Source organism: Rattus norvegicus, chromosome 11 (genome assembly GCF_021556685.1).
Source record: "Rattus norvegicus strain SHRSP/BbbUtx chromosome 11, alternate assembly SHRSP_T2T, whole genome shotgun sequence".
NCBI lineage: Eukaryota > Metazoa > Chordata > Mammalia > Rodentia > Muridae > Rattus > Rattus norvegicus.
Genome location: NC_141544.1, coordinates 78513921 through 78538031, shown reverse-complemented (window position 1 = coordinate 78538031; position 24111 = coordinate 78513921). Strand labels below are relative to the sequence as shown.

General features: G+C 40.4%; 1 protein-coding gene and 1 long non-coding RNA gene across 4 annotated transcripts in view; one reads left to right on the top strand and one right to left on the bottom strand.

Moving 5' to 3' along the window:
- The first annotated feature begins 368 nt into the window (after positions 1–368).
- The window catches only part of Kpna1 (karyopherin subunit alpha 1), a 58775-nt gene continuing 35032 nt past the window's right edge, over positions 369–24111 (top strand). For 2 of the 3 annotated variants that reach the window (NM_198726.3, XM_087575819.1), the window contains 3 exon segments: positions 369–553; positions 14205–14338; positions 19188–19295. In NM_198726.3, the coding sequence (NP_942021.2) occupies positions 14210–14338; positions 19188–19295 (237 nt within the window). In that variant the 5' untranslated portion in view covers positions 369–553; positions 14205–14209. 3 annotated transcript variants of the gene reach the window in all.
- Positions 17926–23658, bottom strand: LOC148002619 (uncharacterized). The gene is made up of 3 exons (XR_015633476.1): positions 23572–23658; positions 21959–22065; positions 17926–19011 (listed from the first exon to the last, which is right to left on the bottom strand). It is a non-coding gene; the product is annotated as an uncharacterized LOC148002619 (long non-coding RNA).

Sequence of the window (24111 nt, the reverse complement as noted above, 5' to 3'; positions counted from 1 at the left end):
AATTCTTTGAACGTGAGACACTGACGTATTTTGTAATACTCCCTCAGCCTCCAACCATGCCATCATTCATCCAATAAGCATGCTCGGGTGTGAGGTACCTACCATGTGAGAGGGAAGCTATATTGATGTGAGGAGGGGAATCCGTCCATTCTGGAAGAGTTTAGTAAGGACAAGTTTGTTTCCATAACTTCTACATGTTACTGACTGCCAACCTCGTCCTCAAGAGTCCCACGCCCTGATCGCTGCGGTTTCCCTGGCCCGTACTAAGCCTAGAGCGTCCACACACGGAGACTCCGCTTCCCGGCAGCCCCTGCGGCGGGCGGCGGAGAAGCGCACGCAGGCGCGCAGGCCGGCCCCCGCACGCAGGCGCAGTGCGCACGCCGGCTGAGCTGGGTCTCGCGGCTCTGTGCGCGGCGGCGAAGAGCGAGGCCTGGTGAGCGCCGCCGTGGTGCGCGCCGGCTGGTCAAGGTTGTGCGCAGAAGAGGCGCAGCGGGCGGGCAAAGAGCGAGCGTCTCACCCTCGTAGTGGCACCGGGGCCGGTCGCCTGAAGTCGGTGAGTGGGGGCTCCTTGCGGCCCCTCCCCCTCGGCGGGCGGTTCTGGGTTCCCTTTGCGGACCCGAGGGAGGCCCCGGGGCGAAGGCGGACACGGGCGGCGGCCGGAGCTGGAGCTGGCGCGCGGGGGACCGGACCCTCGCGTCGCTCCCGTGCGTCACGGGCCCGGCGGTCCTAACGGCCGCGCGGCGGCGGAGCGGGGTGGGGGTGGGGAACGCTGGTGCTCGCCGTGAGGAACGCCGGTCGGGGCGGGGCGGCGGTGGAAGCGGCGTCGGGGACTGCGGGGCGCCGGGCGGCGGCGCGGAGTCTGCGCGCCGCGCTAGCTTGAGGGCGGGGGCGGGCGGCGCGGAGTGCGGTGGCTGAGGCCGAGGCGTGCGGGGCCGATCCGGGAGTTGGCAGGTTACCACCGGGGCCGGTGTTTGGAGGGAGGCGGGGGTGGAGACGGGAGGCTGCAGTTTACAGATGTCATAACTACGCGGGTCTGGAGCTGCTGACGGGGGTGTGGTAATTATAGCAATGACAACTTGGTCGGCTGTGTGAGCGGTGATGCGAGGGAAACCGCCAAGCCTTAGCTGAGGCTCGCATTGGGAGCAGAAAACTGGAGGGTGACTGAGATCAGGGACGTCGGCAAGAAAGAATGTGAGGGTTTGAATGCAGCTGCTTCCAATCCACTTGTCAATGAAAAGTTTCAAATGAATTGATTTTAAGGCTTAAACTTCGGTTTGGTAAATTACTATCAGAGTCAGCCACCGAGAAATGCTTTTGAAATATTAAACACTATCATCTGACCTTTTCCCCCCTTTTAAAATAGTTCCTTCAAACACTATCTTCTTCCTCCTCCTCTTTTTTTTTTTTTTTTTTTTTTTTTTTTTTTTAATTTGAGACTGGGTTTTGTTTGGTAGGCTGGCTTTGAGCTTCTTGTCCTGCCCTGGCCTTTGGGGTGGCAGGATTTCAGATGTGCACCACGCAGTCAGCTCAAAATTTCAATCAGCCTAGATGACTAAGTAGGTATTAGTCCCCACCTTCTTGCCTGTAGGTTGCTTTTTCTTTGTGTTTGTTTTTGAGACAGGTCTCAGTATTTAGTCATGGCTGACCTAGCATTGGATACATAGCTCTTGGTTGTTTTGACCTCAAAACAGTCCTGCCTCAGCCTCTCAAGTGATGGGGTTACAATAACAGCATGTCCTCATGTGCGTGTCTTTGTATAAATTCGTATGCATAATGTGTATTTATTTACATACATACATACTTATAGACAGGGACTCATTACATAGCCCTGGAATTCATATATAGACCAGGCTGCCATTGAACTCAGAGACCTACCTGCCTCTGACTCCTGGAGTTCCGACATTAAAGATGAGTGCTTAAAGGCTGAAAGACCTAAATTTTGAAAGGAAATTGAAAATGGTTTATCTCTATAGTTTTGCTGAAATAATTTATTCTTGGCAGATTGTTGTTTATGTGATACACAATTTTAAGATGGAGGTCGGAGACAAAGAAATAAAAGCAAATTTACATCAACTTTCAAGCAGCTATTAGCTTTTCATAGTATGAATGGAAGCATGGAAGAGTGTAGTATTAAGAATAGCTTGTTTCTGGGGGCTGGGGATTTAGCTCAGTGGTAGAGCGCTTACCTAGGAAGCGCAAGGCCCTGGGTTCGGTCCCCAGCTCCGAAAAAAAAGAACCCAAAAAAAAAAAAAAAAGAATAGCTTGTTTCTTATAAATATTTTACTTAAATTTTAAGTGTGTGAGTGTTTGCCTGAGTGTCAGTGCATCGTGATGGTGCCTGGTGCTTACAGAGGCCGTAACAGTGTGTTAGAGCCTCTAAAACTGGAGGTGAAGATGGTTTGAGCTGGGTACCAGGACCCAAACTTGTCTTCTGCAAGAGCAGCAAGTGCTCTTAACCGCTGAACCATCTTTCTAGTCCAGAAACCACTGGAAGAAGACAGTAGTATATCTTGAAATCTTACAGTTCTAGGGAAACAAATTATTTGCTGATAAAAATGCATTGTAAGAGCTTGTTCCTATAATCCTGGGGGAGTCAGGAAGATCCTGAGTTTGAGGCCAGCCTGGAACTTGACCCTGTCACCAAACAAGAGAGCAAAACCTGTAACAGGGCAGGAGTGTAGCATGCCAGAGACCTGTAGTTAAAACCCTTAACCCCACCCCATCCCCAAAGAGGTCTACAAAATCCAACCTAGAAAACCTACAATCAAGTAACGAGAATTAAGATATTACCTTAAATTAAACACTTGGATTATACTCTTTTTTCTATTGAAATAGGGTCTCTATGTAGACTTGGCAGTCTTGGAACTCAAGTATTGGCATTAAAGGTGTCCACTGTGCCAGGAGATTGTGCTGTCTTTATTTTTGTGGTGCCAGGGTCCATTTCCTGGTCTACACATACTAGGTTAGTGTTCTGCCTCTGCATTATGTCTCCATTATGTGCTTTTTGGTGGTCTTCATGAAATGTTACACATTGTGACTTTAGAAATGACACCAAAGGGAACCACAAAAAAACAAAACAAAAACAAAACAAAATAAAAAACTTTGTTGCTTTAGTGGTAGGCTCTCTTTGTGTGTATACGTGTATGTGGGGTATGTTCATGAGGGTTGCAGGCACATGACTGTCCAGGTTCCTGTGCTCATGTGTGTGCATGTGGAAGCTGGAGAAGGACTTTGGGTGTCTTCCTCTGTTGATCTTTGCTGGGCTGGCTTGAGAAAGGGTCTCATTGAATCTGAAGCTCGTGGCTTGTCAGCTAAGCTGCCTGGCTGGCAGCTGAGCTCCAGAGATCTGCATATCTCTGCTCCCCAATACTGAGTTTGCAGTCACGTACATCCATATCCATACCCCTAATTTTTTATTTGGGTGTTGGGGAGTGAAACGCATATCCTTTCCCAGCAAGAGCTTTTACCCACTGAGAAATCTTCCTAGCCTTGGCTTTCTCTTTAAAAAAAAGTTATGTGCATATATAAATGTTTGCTGCATGTGTGGGGTTACCTGTGGAGGTGGCCAGAACAGGGTTGTGTGGGAGCCCATGGAGCTCTGGAATTACAAGCAATTGTCAGCTGTCCAACATGGATTCTGGGAATCAAATTTGGGTCCATGGGGAAAGAGCAGCAAAGTCTCAATTATTGAGCTACCCCCTCCAGCCATTGCCTCCCCCCCCTCCCTTAAATGCAAGATTGCTTGTATTAGACAAGTGTTTTTTGTAAGCAGTATTGTTTTCTATGTTGGTCGGTAGGCTCAATAGGTTCAATATTTGTGATTTTCTTCAGTCTCTACTATGTCATAAACTTTATACCATACAGTCATTTCCTGAACTATTTTGTTATCTGTTGCTTTCAATTATTTTACCATTTTATCTTTTCCGGAATGGAGAGTAGGATTATATCTTTTCATCCCTAAGGTTAGCACCAGTATTTGGGAGGGAGATAGGAAATCAGGAGTTCAAAGTTATCCTGGGCACAAAGTAGGCCTACTTGGCTTACATAAATCAAACCAAACTTAAGACCTTTGATTGGTTCAATGGCTGACTTGTTGATAAAAATAATCCCTTAATACTCTTGTTTTTGTTTTGTTATCTTTGTGCTTTGTGGGGCTTGTGAATTTAGGTGTGATAATTGAAGAGAACATTGGCTGTGACAATTCATTTAGCTGCACTGATGCAGTACAGATAGGACTTGTGCTAGAATTGTGAAGTAGTCCATTGAAAATGTGGGAATAAGGACTGATGAATTGTAGTTTCTGTTGGTTTTTTTTTTTGAAGACCTTAGCAACACCGCAAAATAGACTTTAAATGGAAAAAAAAAACTGATTCTGTCCCAATGTTGTAGACTAATTGGAATAATTTTTGAGAGCTGGCAATAATCCAGAATGTGGATAATGGGGGTAATCCTCTTCATATAACAAGAATAATGCTGCCCTTCATATACAAAGATATGTCTGCTTGCTCATCATGAATAGTTTTCCAGCCCGAGTAAGGATATGTGCTGAGTCGTCCATGTGTCTCTTATGCTTTGTGACCAGCAAGACACAGAATGAGGTCAGAATGAGGGCTTCTAACTGAGGAATAGAGAGACTCACAGAAAATAGTAAAATGCATTCTGTGTCAGTCTTGTCTACATCAGATGTTTTTCAGTTATTATCCTTGCAAAACCACTTTGAGAAGGAGATTGTCTTACTGTCTGATTAGGTAACTTGCCCCACTTCACAGTAAGTGGTGGGGCCAAGATCCAAGCCATAAGGCTGTTTGTAATATGCTTATACCAATCATTAAAGCTTGGTTTTATCAGCAGTTCAGTCTTTACATCAGAACAAACTTGGGGCTGAACTTATTTACAGTTAAAGGGATTGTCTTAAGTTTTTTATTTTATGACCATTAAATTTACCTCAATTTTAAAATAGGATAACAAGAAAAAACTACCTCCCCTGTTCCAGTCTCTGTACTTTTAGATGCTATTTTTTTTTCTGTTAAATGTTGTATAGTTCTATATTGATAAATACTTTGTTTTATTGCTCCTCTCACCTCCTTTTTTCCCCTTTAGTTCTGGGGCTTAAATGAAGGTCTTTGGGCATGCTGAGACACATGAGCTACTACTGAGTTACAGCCCTAACTTCTATTGCTACTATTGTTGTTACTGTTGTTATTATCTGTAATGGTCTCACTGTTTAGTCCTAGCTCCCTAGAACTTGCTATGTAGATCAGGCTGGCCTCATAGTTACAAACATGGATCCACCTTTGCTACAGAGAGTGCTGGGATCAAGGTTGTGCATCACCCTGGCTGCCTGGCTGGCTGGCTGGCTGGCTGGCTGGCTCCCTCCCTCCCTCCCTCCCTCCTTTTTTCAAGACAGGTGTAGCACTGACTGCCCTGTAACTCACTTTGTAGACCAGTCTGGTCTCCAACTCAGAGATCCGCTTGCCTGCCTCTGCCTCTCAAGTGCTGGGACTTAAGGTGTCCATAACCATGCCAGACTCTGGGTTCTTTCTTTCTAGAATAGTATTGATATTCCTCAGAGAAAAATATTCTTTGGAGTTACATTATCAGCTCCACCTAAACTTACCCTGCCCCTCCCTTGTCAATAGAGTTATCGTAGGATCTGTTAATACGACTGTAAATACAGCCAAACCATATAGACTAGTAGGAGATAATTTCCTGCTAACCAGTTGATGTTTATGTTTTTTCAATATTTTGTTTGTTTAAGATTTATTCATATTTTATGTATATGAGTGCTCTGACTTTATGTCTAACAGAAGAGGGCATCAGATTACATATGGTTGTGAGGCACCATATGGTCGCAGGCAATTGAACTCAGGACCTTTACAATAGCAGTCAAATTCTCTTAACAACCCTGAGCAATCTCTCCAGTGCCTTCAGTTTTATTTTTATGTGTATGGGCATTTTGTCTCTGTGCATGTCTGTGCACTACCTAGAGGCTAGAAGAGGGAGTCACATCCTTTGGAACTAGAATTACAGACAGTTGTGAGCCACCTGATGTGGGTGCTGGGAATTGAACCCCAGGTCTTCTGGAAGAGCAGTCAGTGTTCCAAATCTCTGTGCTTTCTAGCACCTGAATTTTTTTTTTTTCTTTAATGTGGTGCCAGGGTTGGAACCCCAGCATGGTAGAGAAGAACAGAGTTATGTTTTCATCACCCCCCCCACACTTTTTTCTTTTCTTTTTTAAAGAGCATTCTAGGGCTGGAGAGATGGCTCAGTGATTAAGAACATTGACTGTTCTTCCAGGGATCCTGAGTTTAGTTCCCAGCACCCATATAGTGGCTCACAACTGTCTATTACTGCAGACTTTAAGATCTGATAGCATCTTCTTGTATGCAAATGTCTATGTAGACAAAACATCCATATGTATACATAATTTTTTTTTTAAAAACATTCTATGAATCCTTAACAAACTGGCAATTTGTCTCCCAGGTTTGGAAAATTTGTTATTTCTTGTCCTTTAGGTAAAAAGAACTTTAATGTTGATTGCATCTCAATTTTGATACTCCAGATTATACATGTTACTTTAAATTATGTCTTGAATTCCTGAGCCCTGCTTTCTTTCTTTTTTTTTTTTTTTTTTTTTTTTTTCGGAGCTGGGGACCGAACCCAGGGCCTTGCGCTTCCTAGGCAAGCGCTCTACCGCTGAGCTAAATCCCCAACCCCTGAGCCCTGCTTTCGTCTTTCCTGTATGTAGCATTGTGGAATCATAGTACCTATGTGGTTCAGCTGTGAATATTCACAGTTGTAAAATATTTATCAAGACATATATGTATAACTTCCTCTGCTAGAGACCATTTTTGCCGAAGGAATTTTTATGCAGCCAAAGTATGTAGGGAGATATGAATAGGAAGGCAGATCAAGCATTTTTCTGATAAGTCACAAAGAAATTATTTTATTTATTTTTTTCTAAAGATGTGTTTATTTTATGTATATGAGTACAGTAGCTGTCTTCAGATGCACCAGAAGAGGGCATCAGATCAGATCACGGTGGGTTGTGGGCCACCATGTAGTTGCTTAGAATTTGAACTCAGGACCTCTGGAAGAGCAGTCAGTGCTCTTGACCACTGAGCCATCTCTCCAGCCTCCAGAAATTATTTAAAAATAATTCTTTGATATAAATGTACTTTTACCATTTATTAAAGACTAAAGCAAATTTGTATGAGTCAGTTGTGTGTTTATTTTTATATGAAGTATTAAATCTTGACTGAATGTTTGATGTAAGGTGTAGAACATTTTCAGCCCTTTTCAGAGTTGATAATTTGATTTCATGATCAACAGTGCTGAGACTATTTTATTTCATGTGAATACTAAGTACAAAATGGTAGCATTGTGCTGACAGCCTTTTTCAAAAGTGCTTGGAAAGTCTGTCCTGATCCTAGCAAGCCAAAATTCAAGTTGAAGAATTTTTCTTTTTAACTTACATAGCAAATTTAAAAATCAAGCCTTCTAATAATACAGTGTAATGTGAAGATGACATTGTCTTAATATCTGCCGAGGAAGTACTGTAGGAAAATATACAAGTCTTTGTTCTCTAAAATTACTCATGTTTTCTGTAAAAGCAGAAGGTCTTTAGTTTAGTATGAATGCTGCAGTTGGTACTGGAGAGATGGCAAAGATGTTAAGAGCACTTGCCATTTGTCCTAGTGAGGTTTCTGTTGATTGCAGTGACGAAACAACCATGACCAAAAGCAAGAAAGGGTTCATTTAGCTTACATGTTAGTATCTCAACTCATTCAAGGACAGGAACTCATGCATGGCTGGAACCTGAGACAGGAACTGATGATGCAAGGGCTGTGGAGGGGTGCTGCTTACTGGTTTGCTCCTCAAGGCTTGCTCAGCCTGCTTTCTTATAGAACCCAGGACAAACAGCCCAGGGGTGACCCCATCCACAGTGGGCTGGTCCCTTCCATACTAATCACTAATTAAGAATGTGCCCTGCGGGGCTGGGGATTTAGCACAGTGGTAGAGCGCTTACCTAGGAAGCGCAAGGCCCTGGGTTCGGTCCCCAGCTCCGAAAAAAAGAACCAAAAAAAAAAAAAAAAAAAAAAAAAAAAAAAAAAAAAGAATGTGCCCTGCAGGCTTGCCCACAGCTGATGAATATGAGCACATTATTGATCCATTTAGTTTTGTTTTTAGTTGTGCCTTTTGTTTTTGGCTGCTCCTTGTTGGCCTTCTGATTTGCTGAAGTTCACTGTGGATGTGAGATTTATTGTCGAAACACTACTTAGCTTAGACTGGCCTCAAACTAGGGATTGATTTTTGCCTTCTCCTGCTCCTCCCAGTTTGCAGGCATGTAGCACCATTCAGAGTTGAGGACATTGAATTTTAATGGTCTGTTGATTTTAAACTCAAAAAAGATGTATATTCTCTTTTTGTTAGTTTTGTTCTTGGTATTTCGTTAAATGGCTATTCTCAGATTGGTAAATTGGTTCTGTACTGTCCTTAGCCCCTAACTCTCAGCTCTTTGGGATTGGATAAAGGATCTTGAATGCTCGACAAGTACCAAGTCCTCAGCATTTGCTTATTTAGTCATTCACTTCTTTGTATTCAGGCTCTTGTTAAGTTGCTCAGGATGGTCTTAAATATCCATAGCCTTGGGGTTGGGGATTTATCTCAGTGGTAGAGTGCTTGCCTAGCAAGCGTAAGGCCCTGGGCAAGGCCCTGGGTTCGGTCCCCAGCTCCAAAAAAGAGAGAGAGAAAAAAAAATCCATAGCCTTGATGGGCTTTGAACTTGGTGATCTGCCTGCATCACCCTGCCTGGCTGGTAATCACTTTGTCCATAATATTTTAATTTTGGCTTTTTGTAATTTTTTATGTGAATTTTTAGAACTCTTATGTGGCTTAATATTTTATTGTCTTTGCTATTTTTTTTTAAATCTTAAACATTAAAAAAATTTTTGTGTGTATGCGTATGAATGCCCTCAGGCCAGAAGAGGGTGTTGGAGCTCCTGGAGCTGGAGTTAGAAGTTGTGAACTGTCTGTCTGACATGGGTGTGGGGAGCCAAAGTCAGGTCCTCTGAAAGAGCAGCAAGTGCTCCTAACCACTCAGCAAACTCTCCAGTCCCTTACTGAATATTGATTATAGTTTGTATGTGTGTGCTAGTGTTTTCTTTTGTTCCTTTATTTCTCCTATGTTTCCACCCTTGTGTTTTCTCTACTGAGACTTCCCATCTTTTCACTTTAGAGTGTAGTGCCAAACACCAAATTCGAAGCTTTGTGGGTGTGGCTTGTTGATCAACTTGCACTGGAGCAGTCTCAGACTTCCTAGTTCAGGTTTTTTACTCAGCATCTGAGGGAGTTAGGAGGGTTGCTTGACTATATTCAGAGAACAGGTGAAGCAGTCTGGCTATTTCATTGACTTTGAACTGGCAGCCTAGTGTTTAGTTTCTCTGTCTTCAGAGGTACCTGGGAGGTCTTGTGAAGCTTCCTGATTGGTGGGTAGTATTAATCATCTCTTTGTCCTGCACTTGCAGGTGTTCCCCTTCGTAGTTCTCTGCTGGGCCAGTGAAACCATTTGAGGGAGCAGAGGATTGAAAGAAACTTCGAATATTCTCAGGATTATTAGGAACCTACAACTCTTTAGAAGTTTATATATACCTCATGCTTCTTAGGATTTATATGTAACTCAGATCTTTCTGATTTTGTAGTAATGTTTTCTTATAGTTTTAGTTTTCCATGTTAAAGTCACAAATTTTCTAATAAGATGGTATGTCCTTTCTTATAATGTAGTTAAGAGTGTTTGCATTTGGAGGCTAGAGAGACGGCTCAGCAATTAAGAGCACTGGCTGTTCTTGCAGAACATGAGGATTGAATTCCCAGCACCCACATGATGCCTCATGACTGTAACTGCAGTCCCAGGGATTCAGTGCCCTCTTTGTGAGCACCAAGCAGGCACATGGTTGATATACAGACATATATGCAGATAAAACATCAGTATGCATCAATAAAAGAAAAAATGTAGTTTGTGGTGTCCCATTAATGGTATTGTAGCTATTAAATGTTTAGCCCATTTAGAATATGCTTCAGGTTTACAGGAGGGATAGGCTGACTTGGCATGATGGGATGATATAATGTTTGAATATAATAAAAGTAACATCTTTAGTCAGTGAGTTTGGGTATAGATTGGCAGAGAGTAGAGCTTTATTAAATGAATTGAGGCAAAAAAGCATCTTCTATGACAAAATCAGCGTTGATCAAAGCAGTGGTAAAGGCATCATAGGTATGCTTTTTGTTTGTTTTCTGAGACAGAGTTTCTCTGTATAGTCCAGGCTGTAGTGAAACTCACTCTGTAGACCAAGCTAGTCAGAGATCTGCCTTCCTCTGCAGTGCTGGGATTAAAGGTGTGTGCCACCAGACTTGGCTTAATGTTTTTTAAGTGTACACATTGTACAACCTTTATTACTGCCCGCAGGCAAGTTCTGACTTTTTTGTCTTTAGGATTTTTAAGGGGTTTCTCCTCAACTAAAGCCAACTTTTTTTCTTTAGGAAAAAAGAATTACTAAGTATCTTAATTTTTGTGAAATTATTTTTAGATTTTTATAATTTTAATTGGAAAAAATTTTGTTTTGGAACAGGCTCTTTTGCATAGCAGACTGGTATTGAACTTGCTTTGTAGCTGAGGGTGACCTTGAAATCTTGATCTTCTTGCCTCGCAAGTTCTGGAATCACAAGCTTATGCTACTATGTCAAACCTCTTTTGGGGCAGGGCTTGAGTCTCTGTCTGTGTACAAATGTAGATGCCTACAGTGTTGGCCAGAGGTATCAGATACCCTGGAGTTGGAGTTACCCGCGGCTGTGATCCACCTGACATGGGTTCTGGGATCCTCTGTGAGAGTAGTCTGTACTCTTAACCACCCAGTCATCTCCCTAGCCATATTCCCCCAAGATAAGGCCTCTATAGTAGGGCCTATAGTAAAGAGGTAGGGGTGTGTGTGTGTGTGAGACAGACGGACAGACAGACGGACAGACAGGTAAATGAAAGGATAACTGAAAAATTCCTAAGAGTGGGGATACTTCAGTAGTATACTTTCAGTAGAGGACAGAACAATTTGGTAGTAGGTCAGTGAGGAAGCAAACTGTAAATCAAGTCCAGTATCAGTCCTTGCCTTTTGGGGAGACATTCTTTTTCCCTCAATAGGTATCTGAAACTGAGTAATACTGCACATAGAAGCATCTCAGTGTACCAACAGTCGATACGATGGCCAAAATGTTTAGTTGCTAAGAAATAGGTAGTGGGTATAGCATGCATACACTGGACAGTGCAATGGTTTACTCACCTGACAAATTTTGAGTGAGATGGTGTGAGATTCAACAACAGTGGAATGACGAGCAGTGTAAAACTTACGAATTACTTATTTCTGGAATTTCCTAGGTTTAGATTGTGGTTGATTATGATGTCTGAAACTTGGGAAAGCAAAACCGTAGGAAAGGGGAGGGTTGCTGTATACAAAACTGAAGCAAAGTTGGGGACATTACTAGCTAGCTACCTTATAGTAAAAGGATTATAAAAATATCACAGTAAAGGCTTAGAGGAAAGATAAAAGTTAGAGAAGAGCTTTTAGACTTGCTGGCTTCACTCCTTAAGTGGACCAGACGTTAGTACTAAGAAGACTCTCAAGAAAAGTGCAGGTCAGTATCATAACTAGAACACAATTCTTAGCAGAGGACAAATAGAATCCAACAGTAAAAAAGACTTATCATAATCATAGTCAAGATGGGTTTAAAGTCTAAAACATGTTAGTGTAATATATTATTAGTAAAATAAAAACAAAAAGTACATCTTTGTAGACATAGAAAAGTCACTTGACAAAACCAAATTCCTTCAGCAGTAGAAACCCTCATGTAGGAATAGAAAGGAGTTTTCTCAACACAGGAGGGCACAGCCATGGAAAGCAGGTGGTTTAGTGGTTAAGAGCACTTCCTGCGCTGGAGAGATGGTTGGGCGTTAAAGGCTAAGCTCACACTAAAAACATAAGAGCACTTCCTGCATGATCACAGGACCTTAATCTAGTTTCCTGTACTCAAAAAACACTTGTAACTCTAGCTCTTGGAGTTTTGATGCTTTGTCTGGCCTTTGTGGGCACCCAAGTACCATAACGTACACAATAACACACATACATATAAGTTTAAAAAATCTTTTAAAGAAATACTTTCTAGGGTAATATTCTTAATGGCTGCCTTCCTTGAATGTCTGTTTCCTATTTATGTTCAGCTTCGTATTGAGAACTTTAACTAGAAAAACTAAGACAAAAGATACCAAGATTAGTAAGTGTAAATAAAGTGAGCGCTGCAGGAAATTATTTTGTATATCCACTGTTAACAAAATAGGTTAATATATAAGAATCATTTGAAATTGGGTGTGGTGGTCCATGCTTAGAGTCTCAGTCCTTGGGAGGTGGAGTTTGAGGCCAATGTGGGCTACCTCAAACACCATCTCAAAAACAGACCAGCAAACAAAACCCCAGAAGAATAAGTTATATTTCTATAGACAAATGATAGTTAACATAAAATAAAATTAAAATTTGATTCACTAGGACAAAAAAATGAAAAATACTTGGGAACATGCTTAGGAAAAGAAACTAAAAGTTGTACTCAGAATGATGTATAAATATTATATAGGGAGCTGGAGAGATGGCTCAGCAGTGCAGAACACTTGTTCTTGCAGAAGACCTGGGTTTGTTTCCCAGCACTTACACAGTGGCTCACAGTTGTCTGTAACGAGTTCCAGGGCATCCAACCACCTTTTCTGGTGTCCTCAGGGACACCAGGCATGTACATGGTGCACATACATACACACTGGAATAACGATTTAAAAAATTACTGTTAGAAAAATCACAACTGCAAATAGAATTAACTTGGTTAGTAGACTGGAATGTTTAGCTTGTCGTGGTGGCAGTACTATCCAAGTTGATCAGTACATTCATTCCAGTTCTGTTAGAATCTGAGCTGATTTATACAACTTGACAGACTGGTTCTGAAAATGGATGTGGACGTACAAGACATATGTAATGGCCAAGGCAGTCTTTTAAGAGAACATAAAGGAATGCATATACTTCCTTGCTCTAAAGCTTACATAGGCATTGATAATTCAAAGAGTAATTGAATAGAATTGAAAGGCATAAAACTAAACTCTGTGTGTGTGTGTGTGTGTGTGTGTGTGTGTGTGTGTGTGTGTGACAAACTAGTTATCAGCAATAGTACTGTCAGGCAGCTATATGCTTCACAAGCAACAGAATTTCATTTCTCATGGTTCTGGGAGGCTAGAAAGTACAAGGCCAGGGTTCTGGCACATTTAGTCTTTGGCAAGAGGTTGTGTCGAGGTTCATAGATGGTTGTCTTTTCACTTGACAGAAGAGACAACTAAATCCTGTTCACCATCTTTTTGAGATAGGGTTTCTGTAGCCCTGGCTTTCCTGCACCTCAGTATGTAGACCTGGCTGGCCTCAACTCAGAAATCTATCATCGAGTGCTGGGAATAAAGGTCTACGCTGCCATGCAAGCTGGTTGTGTGTTTTATAGAGGAATTAATCTCATTTCTGAGAGGTCTGCCATCATGACCAAATCATACTGGACTCACCTCATATCGGCACTTCTAGGGTGTCAGAAGACAGCTAAAGTATACTCATACATATTAAAAAAAAAAAAGCATTTGGCTAAATGAAACCTGTCAAGATTTCATGTCACATGATTCTGTTTCTATAAAATGTCTACAATAAATAAGATAGCTAAATGAATCAGGTTTCTTTCTAAGGTGATAAAAATACTCAGGTTCAATCTGGTAATGGTTGTAGATACCCATTAATATAGTAAGAACTGTTAAGTTGAATATTTTAATAAAACTATTAGCAATAAAGTGGAACTGTGAGGTAAGACACTTGTCACTAAGACTGGCAATACAAGTTCCATCGGCTAGGCTGATTGACCGCCATACAGTGCGCTGGTATCCTTCCTCCTAACAAACACGTGAATAAAATTTGAAAATAACCTTTTTGGTGAGCCTGTTTTTTTTGTGTGTGTGTGTGTGTGTGTGTGTGTGTGTGTGTGTGTGTAAAATATGTATGTATGTATGTATATATGTATGTATGTTAAAAGCTGAGCTCATTGAATAATAAAACTCTTAAAATTCATCTGTTTCCTCTCTTTTCCTCTAGAAATCATGTCCACGCCAGGAAAAGAGAACTTTCGCCTGAAAAGTTACAAGAACAAATCTCTGAATCCTGATGAGATGCGCAGGAGGAGGGAGGAAGAAGGACTGCAGTTACGGAAGCAGAAAAGGGAAGAACAGGTCGGTCACCTCTCTCAAAGTGCAGTGTGCTTCTGATTTGCATGTGTCACTGAAGTCTCGGATGACAGATGTTTGAGAAGTTTGAAGTTAAACAAAGTTTGAGGGCTTATGAACCTAATAAACCCGTACCTTAACCTGAGTGACTGTCATCAGTGTGCTATGGCTTCTTTGTGTCTCTCTTTGTACAGTTCTAATACCTAATGTTTTGAAGTATAACTTCAGGGAATACACCTTTTCTTTTCTCAGTATATGCTATCCAAAAGTATATTTTGGATAATGCTTTTAGAATAATAGTAATAGAATTATTATTACTAATATTACATTTATTTAATGTGTGTGCATGATGTGTGTGTGGTAGGGTAAGAGTAGACATGTTGGAGCCGAGGGTGTGGAGCAGCTAGAGGACAACTTGTGGGAGTTGATTCTCTGTCTGCCATGTGGGTCCCAGGTGGTAGTAAGTGCCACTAAGCCAGCTCATGGATGCCTTTAATTATTACTATATTTTATGAAAATGTACTGGAAGGAAGAGGACTCAGTCTCACTTGTAAATGCTCAGGGAAAAGCAGGTGCGGCAGCTCACATCTGCAGTTTGAAGTCCTTGGGAAGCTGAGGCAAGAACATTGATATTGATGCTGGTTTGAGGACAACCCAGGTTGCAGACTGTCTTAAACAAAGCTTGGGGTAGCAATTGGTTCAGTAGGTAAAGATTTTTTTCTTTGCAACCTTGTGTCAGTGTCAAAAAGTTTTTCACCTTAGTGACTTATTTTTTTGTGATAGCTTATTCATGTTTCAGTTCTGTTAAAACTTTTTTCTTATTTACTTAACTGCTAAAAGCAGAAGCTTAGCACCCATAGTATATAAATTGACAAATATGACCATACTTTTGACTAAAAGCATTTGTTATAGTTGGAAGTTTACCATATTTATTGTATAAAAATCTGAATTTTCTGGAATATTGTTCTATTTAAAATTTTGAGGGCTGGAGTGATGGCTCAGTGGTTACCTCAATTTCTAGCTACCACAAGATGGCTCACAGCTATCCATAATGGGATCTGGTGCCCTTTTCTGGCATGCAGGTGTAGATGCAGATAGAGTACTCATAGACATAAAAATAAATAAATCTTTTTAAGATACAGTCTCAGCTTTGAGCTGAGTATGGTGGTATACCTTTAATCCCAGTACTTGGGAAGCAGGGGCAAGAATATATTTTTAGGTTGGTGGCCAGTTTGGTCTTGAGAGAGGATGTTCTAGGCCAGCCAAAGACTCCCCCCACAAGAAATCTTAACTTTGTCACTTCATAAATTCTGTTTTGTATGGATAAACTGTTAAACTATTTAGTACTTCATGCTTGACTTGTAAGATAGGAGGGTCAGGAAAACAGGAATTCATTTGGCACTGTTGGTCCCCCTAGCTGCTCTGTCACTTATCTGGAAAAGCACCATCCTTCCAGTAGAGTAGAAATTAACATTATTGTATAGGTACAGTGTGTAAATGATCTCTGTCTAGTTCTCAGACAGTTGAACCAAACATTTTCCTGTACAGAAAAACCTATTATTTACTGAATTACAGATTCTTGCTGACTTGATGTGATTTGGTCATAGGATATTGCTGCTAAAGTTCAAAAAAAAAAAAAAAAAACCAGATTGATACAGAATGAAAGGCTTGTTTGACAGTTTTAGTTACAAGAAGTATCTTCTGGAATAACAGGTTGAAAAAAAACTGGACTGTTGGTGTTCCCATCAGTTGGCTTGGCTTATGAGTGAGTTCTGGTAATTGGTTCTGTATGTGGTAGTCATACCTACCTACCTACCTACCTACCTACCTACCTACCAACCAACCATGATTGTCTGGGCAGTTACATTTTCTTTTTACAGTCCTACTTTGTGAGCGACTGGCATACACAGTAGGAGAGCCCAGTAGTATTAAAGAACTTGAAAATAAATGGGCAGTTTCCTAGGTAAGATGATTTTAAATCTTGTGGATGTTAAATTTCTGAGAGTAATTCCTCCATATTGGTGAGTTTAAAATGTCTACTGATGTTCCAGTCTTCCCATTTGTTTCTAGTAGTACAGTTGTATTCCTGTGTGTATGCAGTATCCATCATGGAATTGAGGAGCTACTTTTTTTTTTCTGGAGTTTTTATTCTTTTTTTTTTTAAAGATTTATTTATACATTATGCATATGGGTTTTCTCTGCATGCATGTATGTGCACTATGTGCATGAAAGTGCCCATGGAGGCCAGAAGAGGAACTGTGAGCCACCATGTGGGACTATGAACTTGGGATGGCTGGTCCTCTGTAAGAACAACAAATGCTCTTAACTACTGAGCCATCTCCACCCCTTTAAAAAATATTTTACTTCTGCATTTTATGTATGTGTTTTGTCTCTATGTATGTCTGTGCTTGGTACATGCCTGGTACCTGAGGAAGACAGTAGAAGCTCGTTTAGATCCCCTGGAACTAGAAGTAGAGGTGGTCGTGAACCACTAGGTAGGTGCTCAGAATTGAACCCAGGACCTCTGGAAGAGCAGTCAGTGTTTTAACATTTAGTCTAACATTTAATCATTCCCTTCTATAGTTAGGTTGGTTTTTAGTTTAACTTTATATTTGTAAACTTTTCAGATAATTTTTTGGCTTAAGTATTGGGGGGGGGTATTGATATTCCTTCCCCAGTATAATTTTTTTCTCTTGGGTCAGATAATATTGCTTATCCTGTGGACTTGCTGTGTAGTTGTTGTACTGAAACTTCTTTACTGGGAATTTCTTACCTTTTCTTATAATTATCCTTTCTCCTTAATTTTATGTGTTTTCTAGAGCAGTGGTTAATCTCATGTGTTTTCTAGAAAAGTGGCTCTCAACTATCTTAATGTTGCCACCCTTTAATACAATTCCTCCTGTTGTGGTGAACCCAACTGTATAATTCTTTTGTTGCTACTTTGTAACTGCAATTTTGCTACTGTTATGAATCATGTTGTAAATATTTGTATTTCCTGATGGACTTAGGTGACCCCTGTGAAAGGGTCCTTTGACCCGCAAAGGGGTGGAGACTCACATGTGAGGACCACTTTTCTAGAAGCATTAACTTCATCCTTTTGCTGCAGTTAGTTGTAGAGTAGACTTTTGAAAAGGAGACGTGGGTCTTGCCTGATAGTTCTGACCGGTCTGGTAGTCACTGTGTAGACTGTGGAACTCTTGTCAGTCTTTCTACCTCAGCCCCTCAAGCAGAGTCTCTTAGAATATGGAAACTGTTTTCCTTCATACTGGTTTTCAAATGCTACTGTTGCTTCTTTGTATATTATTTTCTTTTTATATATTTCTCCCAATTCTGAAGTCTATAATGATAAATGTTGTTTTTTTTTTAAATTATTCATTGTGGTAGGCTTAATTAAACAATTCTTTGAAATCAGACAGCAAACTTTATAGATGATCTTGATTGCTCTTTTCTTCCTTTTAAACTCTCCTGCTGTACTTAATTTCTGAGTGTGTGTAAAGCTTTGCTAGCTTGTGTCTTCTTTCCTTGTAATTTACATATTTCCCTCCCTTACCATAACCTCCCCTTCCTCTTTTCTTTCTTTCATTTCTTTTTTTGTAAGCACTGGCTACGTTGCTTATGTAGCCCTGACTGGACTAGAATTGTCTACATAGAGCAGTCCTGCCTTCCTCTGTCCTGAATGCTGGGATTAAAGTGCGTGCCACTACACCCACCACAACAGGGTTTTATTTTTGAGGTTACAGGCATGGAAAAGCCTCACTCTGTCACTTTTCTGTGTCTTATAGAAAGGTCATATTTTTTTTTAGTTTGCAAAATTTTATTGACTATACAAGGAAAATTAGCATGTTAATTTTTTGTTGTAAATGACTACACAGTTCTAAATTAGTGAACTGAACCAATTAATATTTTGAAGTGTGGATAATAGTTAACTCTTGAATATTTGCTGTACCAGGTACCATTCTAAGCATTTTTGTGGAGGTAGTCTCCTTGTGTAGCTCTGGCTGGCCAGGCTAGCCTTGAACTCACAAAGATTGATATGCTTCTCTCTCCCGAGGGCCCAGCTCCATTCTAAGCATTTTATAAATTCCTTGTCCTAGTCCTTATCCAGAGTTGCATAGGTGGTTGACATCACCTGAACCAGTAATTTTGAAAGTGTGTTCTGTAGAGTTTCAGGGTCTAGCTGCGTCTGACACTGCTTTTATCGCTCCGCATTCCTAAACTTTTGAGCTGATTGTCCAATATGGTGGCCACTTGTTACAGTTAATTTTTAGCTAGTTCAGATTGTGACGAGTGGTGCAAGCTTAGTAGTAGGCTTTGAAGACATAGACAATATAAAGTATTGCCTCGGAAAATTAATGAGGCTTTAAAAGACACTGTTCATATAGTCATCCTTTGCTGTCATTGACTCCTGGAGATTGACAGCTCTAGAGCCCTCTATACACTGTCCTTGAAGACTGTTAAGATGAAGTGTCCGATCATTTTGATAGCGTTTGATAGCGTCTTTGTCATTTTTTCCTGAAGAAATGTTAAGACTGCCTTCTGCCTGAAACAGGTGTTGAAAGAGATGGCTTCAACATGCCCAAAGTTGTTCTCATCCCTGTGGGTTGTTGTTGTCGTCGTCGTCGTCGTCATCATCACCACCACCACATTTATTTCATGCAGTATCAGGTTTCTCTTGAGAACTGGCATAGATAGTGTGGTAGTTAATTGATTCAACTGTAAGGTTGTAGAGAAAGAATTCTAAAGTCTTTCTCACTAGGAAACACACTAAAGGCAGCACAAACAAAGCTTTAGAACTAAAAAGGTGTTGAATTCCTTTGTGTTAAAATTATGTGACTAACATTCTTATACTTTTCAGTTATTCAAGAGAAGAAATGTTGCTACAGCAGAAGAAGAAACAGAAGAAGAAGTTATGTCTGATGGTGGCTTTCATGAGGCCCAGATAAATAACATGGAGATGGCACCAGTAAGTATGATGGTAAAAAGAACTCTTTGGTGGTGTTGTGATGAGATGTTGGGATTTTTCCTTTTTTAGTTTAATAGAAAGGGTAAGTTAGGGCTGGAGAGATGGCTCAGCAGTTAAGAGCTCTGTCTGCTCTTCCAGAAGTCCTGCGTTCAAATCCCAGTAACCTCATGGTGGTCCTCAACCATCTCTAATAGAATCTGATGCCCTCTTCTGCTGTGTCTGAAGACAGTGACAGTGTACTCACATACATAAAATAAATAAATATCTTTAAAAAAAAAAAGGTTAAGTTAATTGGGCATGGTGATGTCTGTAATCCTAGTACTGGGGAATCTGAGGAAAGAGGATAGTTCCGGGCCCTCGTTGACCTCATAGATACTGTTTTAAAACAAAACAAAACTATAAAGCACACGTGTTGAAACATCTCGTTGTACTTTATAATGTATACAGTGAAGGGCGTATGCTGTACAGAAAGTACATCATAGGAAGCACAGAAAGGTGAGAGGGTTCAGTGCGAAAGGCCTGAGTTCACTCTCTGACTCATGTGGTGGTGGAGCGTGAGAACTGACTCCCTTGTCTTGACCACCACATGCAACTGTGGCATGGGCACCCTCCCCAGAGTTGTCATCATAGAACCAACATACATTTGAAAAACTGGATTCTGTATCAGATAGTTTTGTTACAACTTTCTTGGGGGTTGCATAAAAGATACAGAAATTATGCAGAAATGGATCAGATCTGTTGAGTGTCTGTGCATCATAATTAAGTAATTTTAATTATATTAAATATGCTATGCATTTATGAAAATGTCATTAAAAATCCTTTTATAATGAGCAATTAGTATATGTGTTTTTTCTTTTCTTTTTTTCTTTTTCTTTTTTCTTATTTCTGTTCTTCTGAGACAGGGTTTCTTTGTGAAACTCTGACTGTCCAAGAACTAACTTACTCTGAACCAGACTGGGCTCGAACTCACAGAGATCCATCTGCCTCTGCCTCCCAAGTGCTAGGATTAAAGGCTTGCACCATCACTGCATGGACAGTCTATACATTGTAAAGATAGGTTTTTTATTTTACCTGTGTGAGTGTTTTGCTTGCATGTGTATTGATGTGTGTGTGCCTGATGCCCCTGGAGGCTGGAGGAAGGTGTGAACTCCTTAGATTGAGAGTTATAGGTGGCTGTGAGCTGCCATGTTGATGATGAGATTGAACTCAGGTCCTCTGCAAGAATGGCAAGTGCCCTTAACTGCTGAATCATCTTTTCAGGCCCCTATTTTGAACTGTTCATATAGTTTAAAAAAATCACATGCATACATCTTTGTGGTAGTGGGGATTTAACTCAGCCTTTTTCAGGCTAGACAAACAGCATTGCCACTGAGCCACACCCCAACTCTGCATATAGCTTTTTTTAAAAACAGCCCTGTATTTGCTATTTCAATCACCAAATATTTTCTTCTCCTAGTAGTCATTAATATTCACTCATTATTATTCTTTATGAGAACTTCTGTGTGCGAAAGAAAACAAGTATTTCCCCCTTTTTCTATACAAATGGTGGCATGTGATACACTGTTATGTTTTATGTCATTACACAGCTCTCCAGTTTATATAAAAAGATTCCGTTAAGATTTGACAGGGTATTATTGCTTCTGAAAGTTTTAATAGATAGGGTGAAATTTTTAGAATATTTAGCTTCACAGCAAAACAGTAAAAAATGAAAAGCAAAATCCAAACCAAAACAAAACCACAAGCTTTCCCTGTAGTACCCTGACTCTCTACGTGTACAGCGTCTCCCTTCCTCAGCCCAATCATCAGAGTGGTACGTTAGTTAGTGAGCCGCTGTTAACATACCTTCCCCCCTGGGTCCTGAGATTTATTTTTGGGTCCTCTTTTACTAGGATCTTACATAGTTTTACTGTCTTGGAACTCGTCTGTTTATCTCCCCCAAAGCCACTGACTGTTTTATTCTCTCCACGGCGTTGCCGGTGCCATGATCGCATGGTTAGGATTACATCTGTGTAGACTGTTGAGGTTGGCCTTTCAGTTGGTAATGGTGCGTTTATGTTTTTTTTTTTAAATACTTATTTATTTATTTTACGTATAGCATTCTGCCTGCATATGTGACTGCAGGCCAGAAGAGGGCACCAGATCTCATTACAGATGGTTGTGAGCCACCATGTGGTTGCTGGGAATTGAACTCATGACCTCTGGAAGAGCAGTCAGTGCTCTTAACTGCTGAGCCATCTCTCCAGCCCCGCGTTTATGTTTTTTTAATCTATGACTGGCACCTCACTGGAACTGAGCTTTTTTTTTTATAGCGTTGCTTTAAAACTGTGCTTTCCGTGGTAAAAATGGCATTTAAGTTTTATATTCTGATAAATTTTGGAGCAGATAAGGCCTGAACTTAAGAGACAATAATAAAAAATATTAAAAAAAGATACAATAATAGTTAAGGGGCCATGTTCTTGAAACTTACTTGGATAGAAATTTAGAGTGTGGTGGTGGTGCATCCCTTTAACCCCCCAGCACTTGGGATGCAGAGGCAGGCAGATCTCTGAGTTTGAGACCAGCCTGATCTACAAATTGAGTTCAGGACAGTTGGGGTTATACAGAAAAACCCTGTCTCAATCCTCTACCCCCACCCTACTTCTTCCCAAAAGAAAGAAACTTACCTCTGAGGTGAATGGACTCTGAACAGAGTGGAGCTTAAGTGTCGGTGATGCACTTTAGCTTGAGATTGGTACCCAAGATGAAGTGATGACACACTGACCAATTACATCTGTTTAATAAAAATGAACTGAGAGAACTCCAAAATAAATCACAAGTAACAGACATAGGCTCACTAATGTACCATTCTGAGCATACAACACCGAAACCGTTAAAATTGAGAGATGAAAAGAAAATGGGTCCAAAGTTATACATATGTCTCAAAATAAATTCAAGCCATATTCATACTACAAAACAAAACATACTCAATGTAGAGCACAGTTTGGACTATTTTAATAATAGGAGGTTAATGTTAAACTAAGTATAAATGGGTAAGAATATAAAAGTGTATACATATAGGTGAGTGCTGAACTTGAGGTAGATTATATATAAGGTAGCTATAACTAAGGAAGTATTTCAGAGTGCTCATAGCACTTAACTCTGACTGAGAAGTATACCCATCCCAGATTTTTTTAGAAAACAATTGGAACAATTTTGTGTCTTATTGATTAACTTAGGAACTTGTATATACTAGAAGAACTTGGTCAGTGAGCTGCATCCCAGCTCCACAAATGGTCTCAAACATTAATTTGATGAGAATGTATTAAGGGATTGGTAAGGCTTCTGTGGGGAATGTTACAGCTTGCCTAGGCCAAGAGGGATTGGGTTTTCCTCAAAGATAGAAATTGTGGCTAACATTTTAATCCGTTTGCAATAAACCTTTCTTAGGCCTTTAGAAGATCTGTTTCTCTGGTGCATACCTTTAATCCCAGCACTCCGGAGGGGCAGGCAGGCAGATCTCTGAGTTCAAAGCAAGCTAGGTCTACAGAGTGAGTTCAAGGTCAATAAGAATGACACCGAAAGACAGACAGACACACAGACGGGCTGTCTGTCTTTCCAACTATTAAAGTAGTGTTTCCAACAACTACTGCAGTAGTGTTGTTTTTAAAAGATGTCTCTCTGGTACATACTTGTACCTGAGGAGGCCAGAAGTGAGCATTAGATCCCCTGGAATGGGAGTTACAGATACTTGTGAGTGGCCCAACGTGAGTTCTAGCAAAATGGGTCTTTCTGCAAGAGCAGTATATCCTCTTAACTGCTTAGCCATCTCTTCAGAACGTGGTGTTCTTGGAGAAAGAACCATGGAATGGGGCTGGGAAAGGGAGGGAGAGGGGGAAGAAGAGAGGGACTTTTATGATGGGAGCTAGCGACCAAGTAGTTTGGAGGGCAGGTCAGCAAGCTGTAAACTCAAGAAGCATTGTTATAGTCTGAGACTGGATTCTCTCTTTCTGGAAATCTCAGTCTGAAAGGCTTATAGCTAAGTTCACTCCACGTTAGGAAAAGCAATCATAATCTGTTCTATTCAGATGTCCTGATTTAAATGTTAATCACATCTAAAGTACTTAAGAGTAACATTTAATATTAGTCTAGATATTCTGGTTGACACATAAAATTAGCTATCAGAATCTATTCCTTATTTATTAGGCATACATACATTTTTTTAAACTACATGGAGCTTCAAATAAAGATAAAGACGTCATGCCTTCATCTAAAATGGTATAGCTTTTATGTAACCAACCTTCTCCCTAGAAGAGGATGCAAACATCTTTGTGTAATGATCACTCTTCTTCTTGATGTCTTGTAACTTAAATACCATGATATAAATCTGAAAGTGAGGATATATAAAAAGGTAGAAAAAGACAGTTGTTTACCATATATGACACTATCATGTACACATAGGTGTACATATTTTTCATATATGAAGACATGTAGTGGTCCCTTAAACACTAGTTTACTCAGGAATCAGTCTTTAAGGACTTAATTTTTGAATTTGCAGTGGTTAGAGTCTGGTTTCTGCAAGATCACTACCACCTCCTTTACTGAGTGTTAGTTGTACATTTCTTGCATGACTGCCATCAGTAGTGGTGATTAATGTACATAGAAATACTTAATATTAATGCTACCCTATTAATATGTACAATTTTATGTCACTATATATCTGTTGGGAAAATAAACACAAAAATTAGTGTTATTGGGTTTCAAGAAGATTACAGGGGTTGGGGATTTAGCTCAGTGGTAGTGCACTTGCCTAGCAATCGCAAGGCCCTGGGTTCGATCC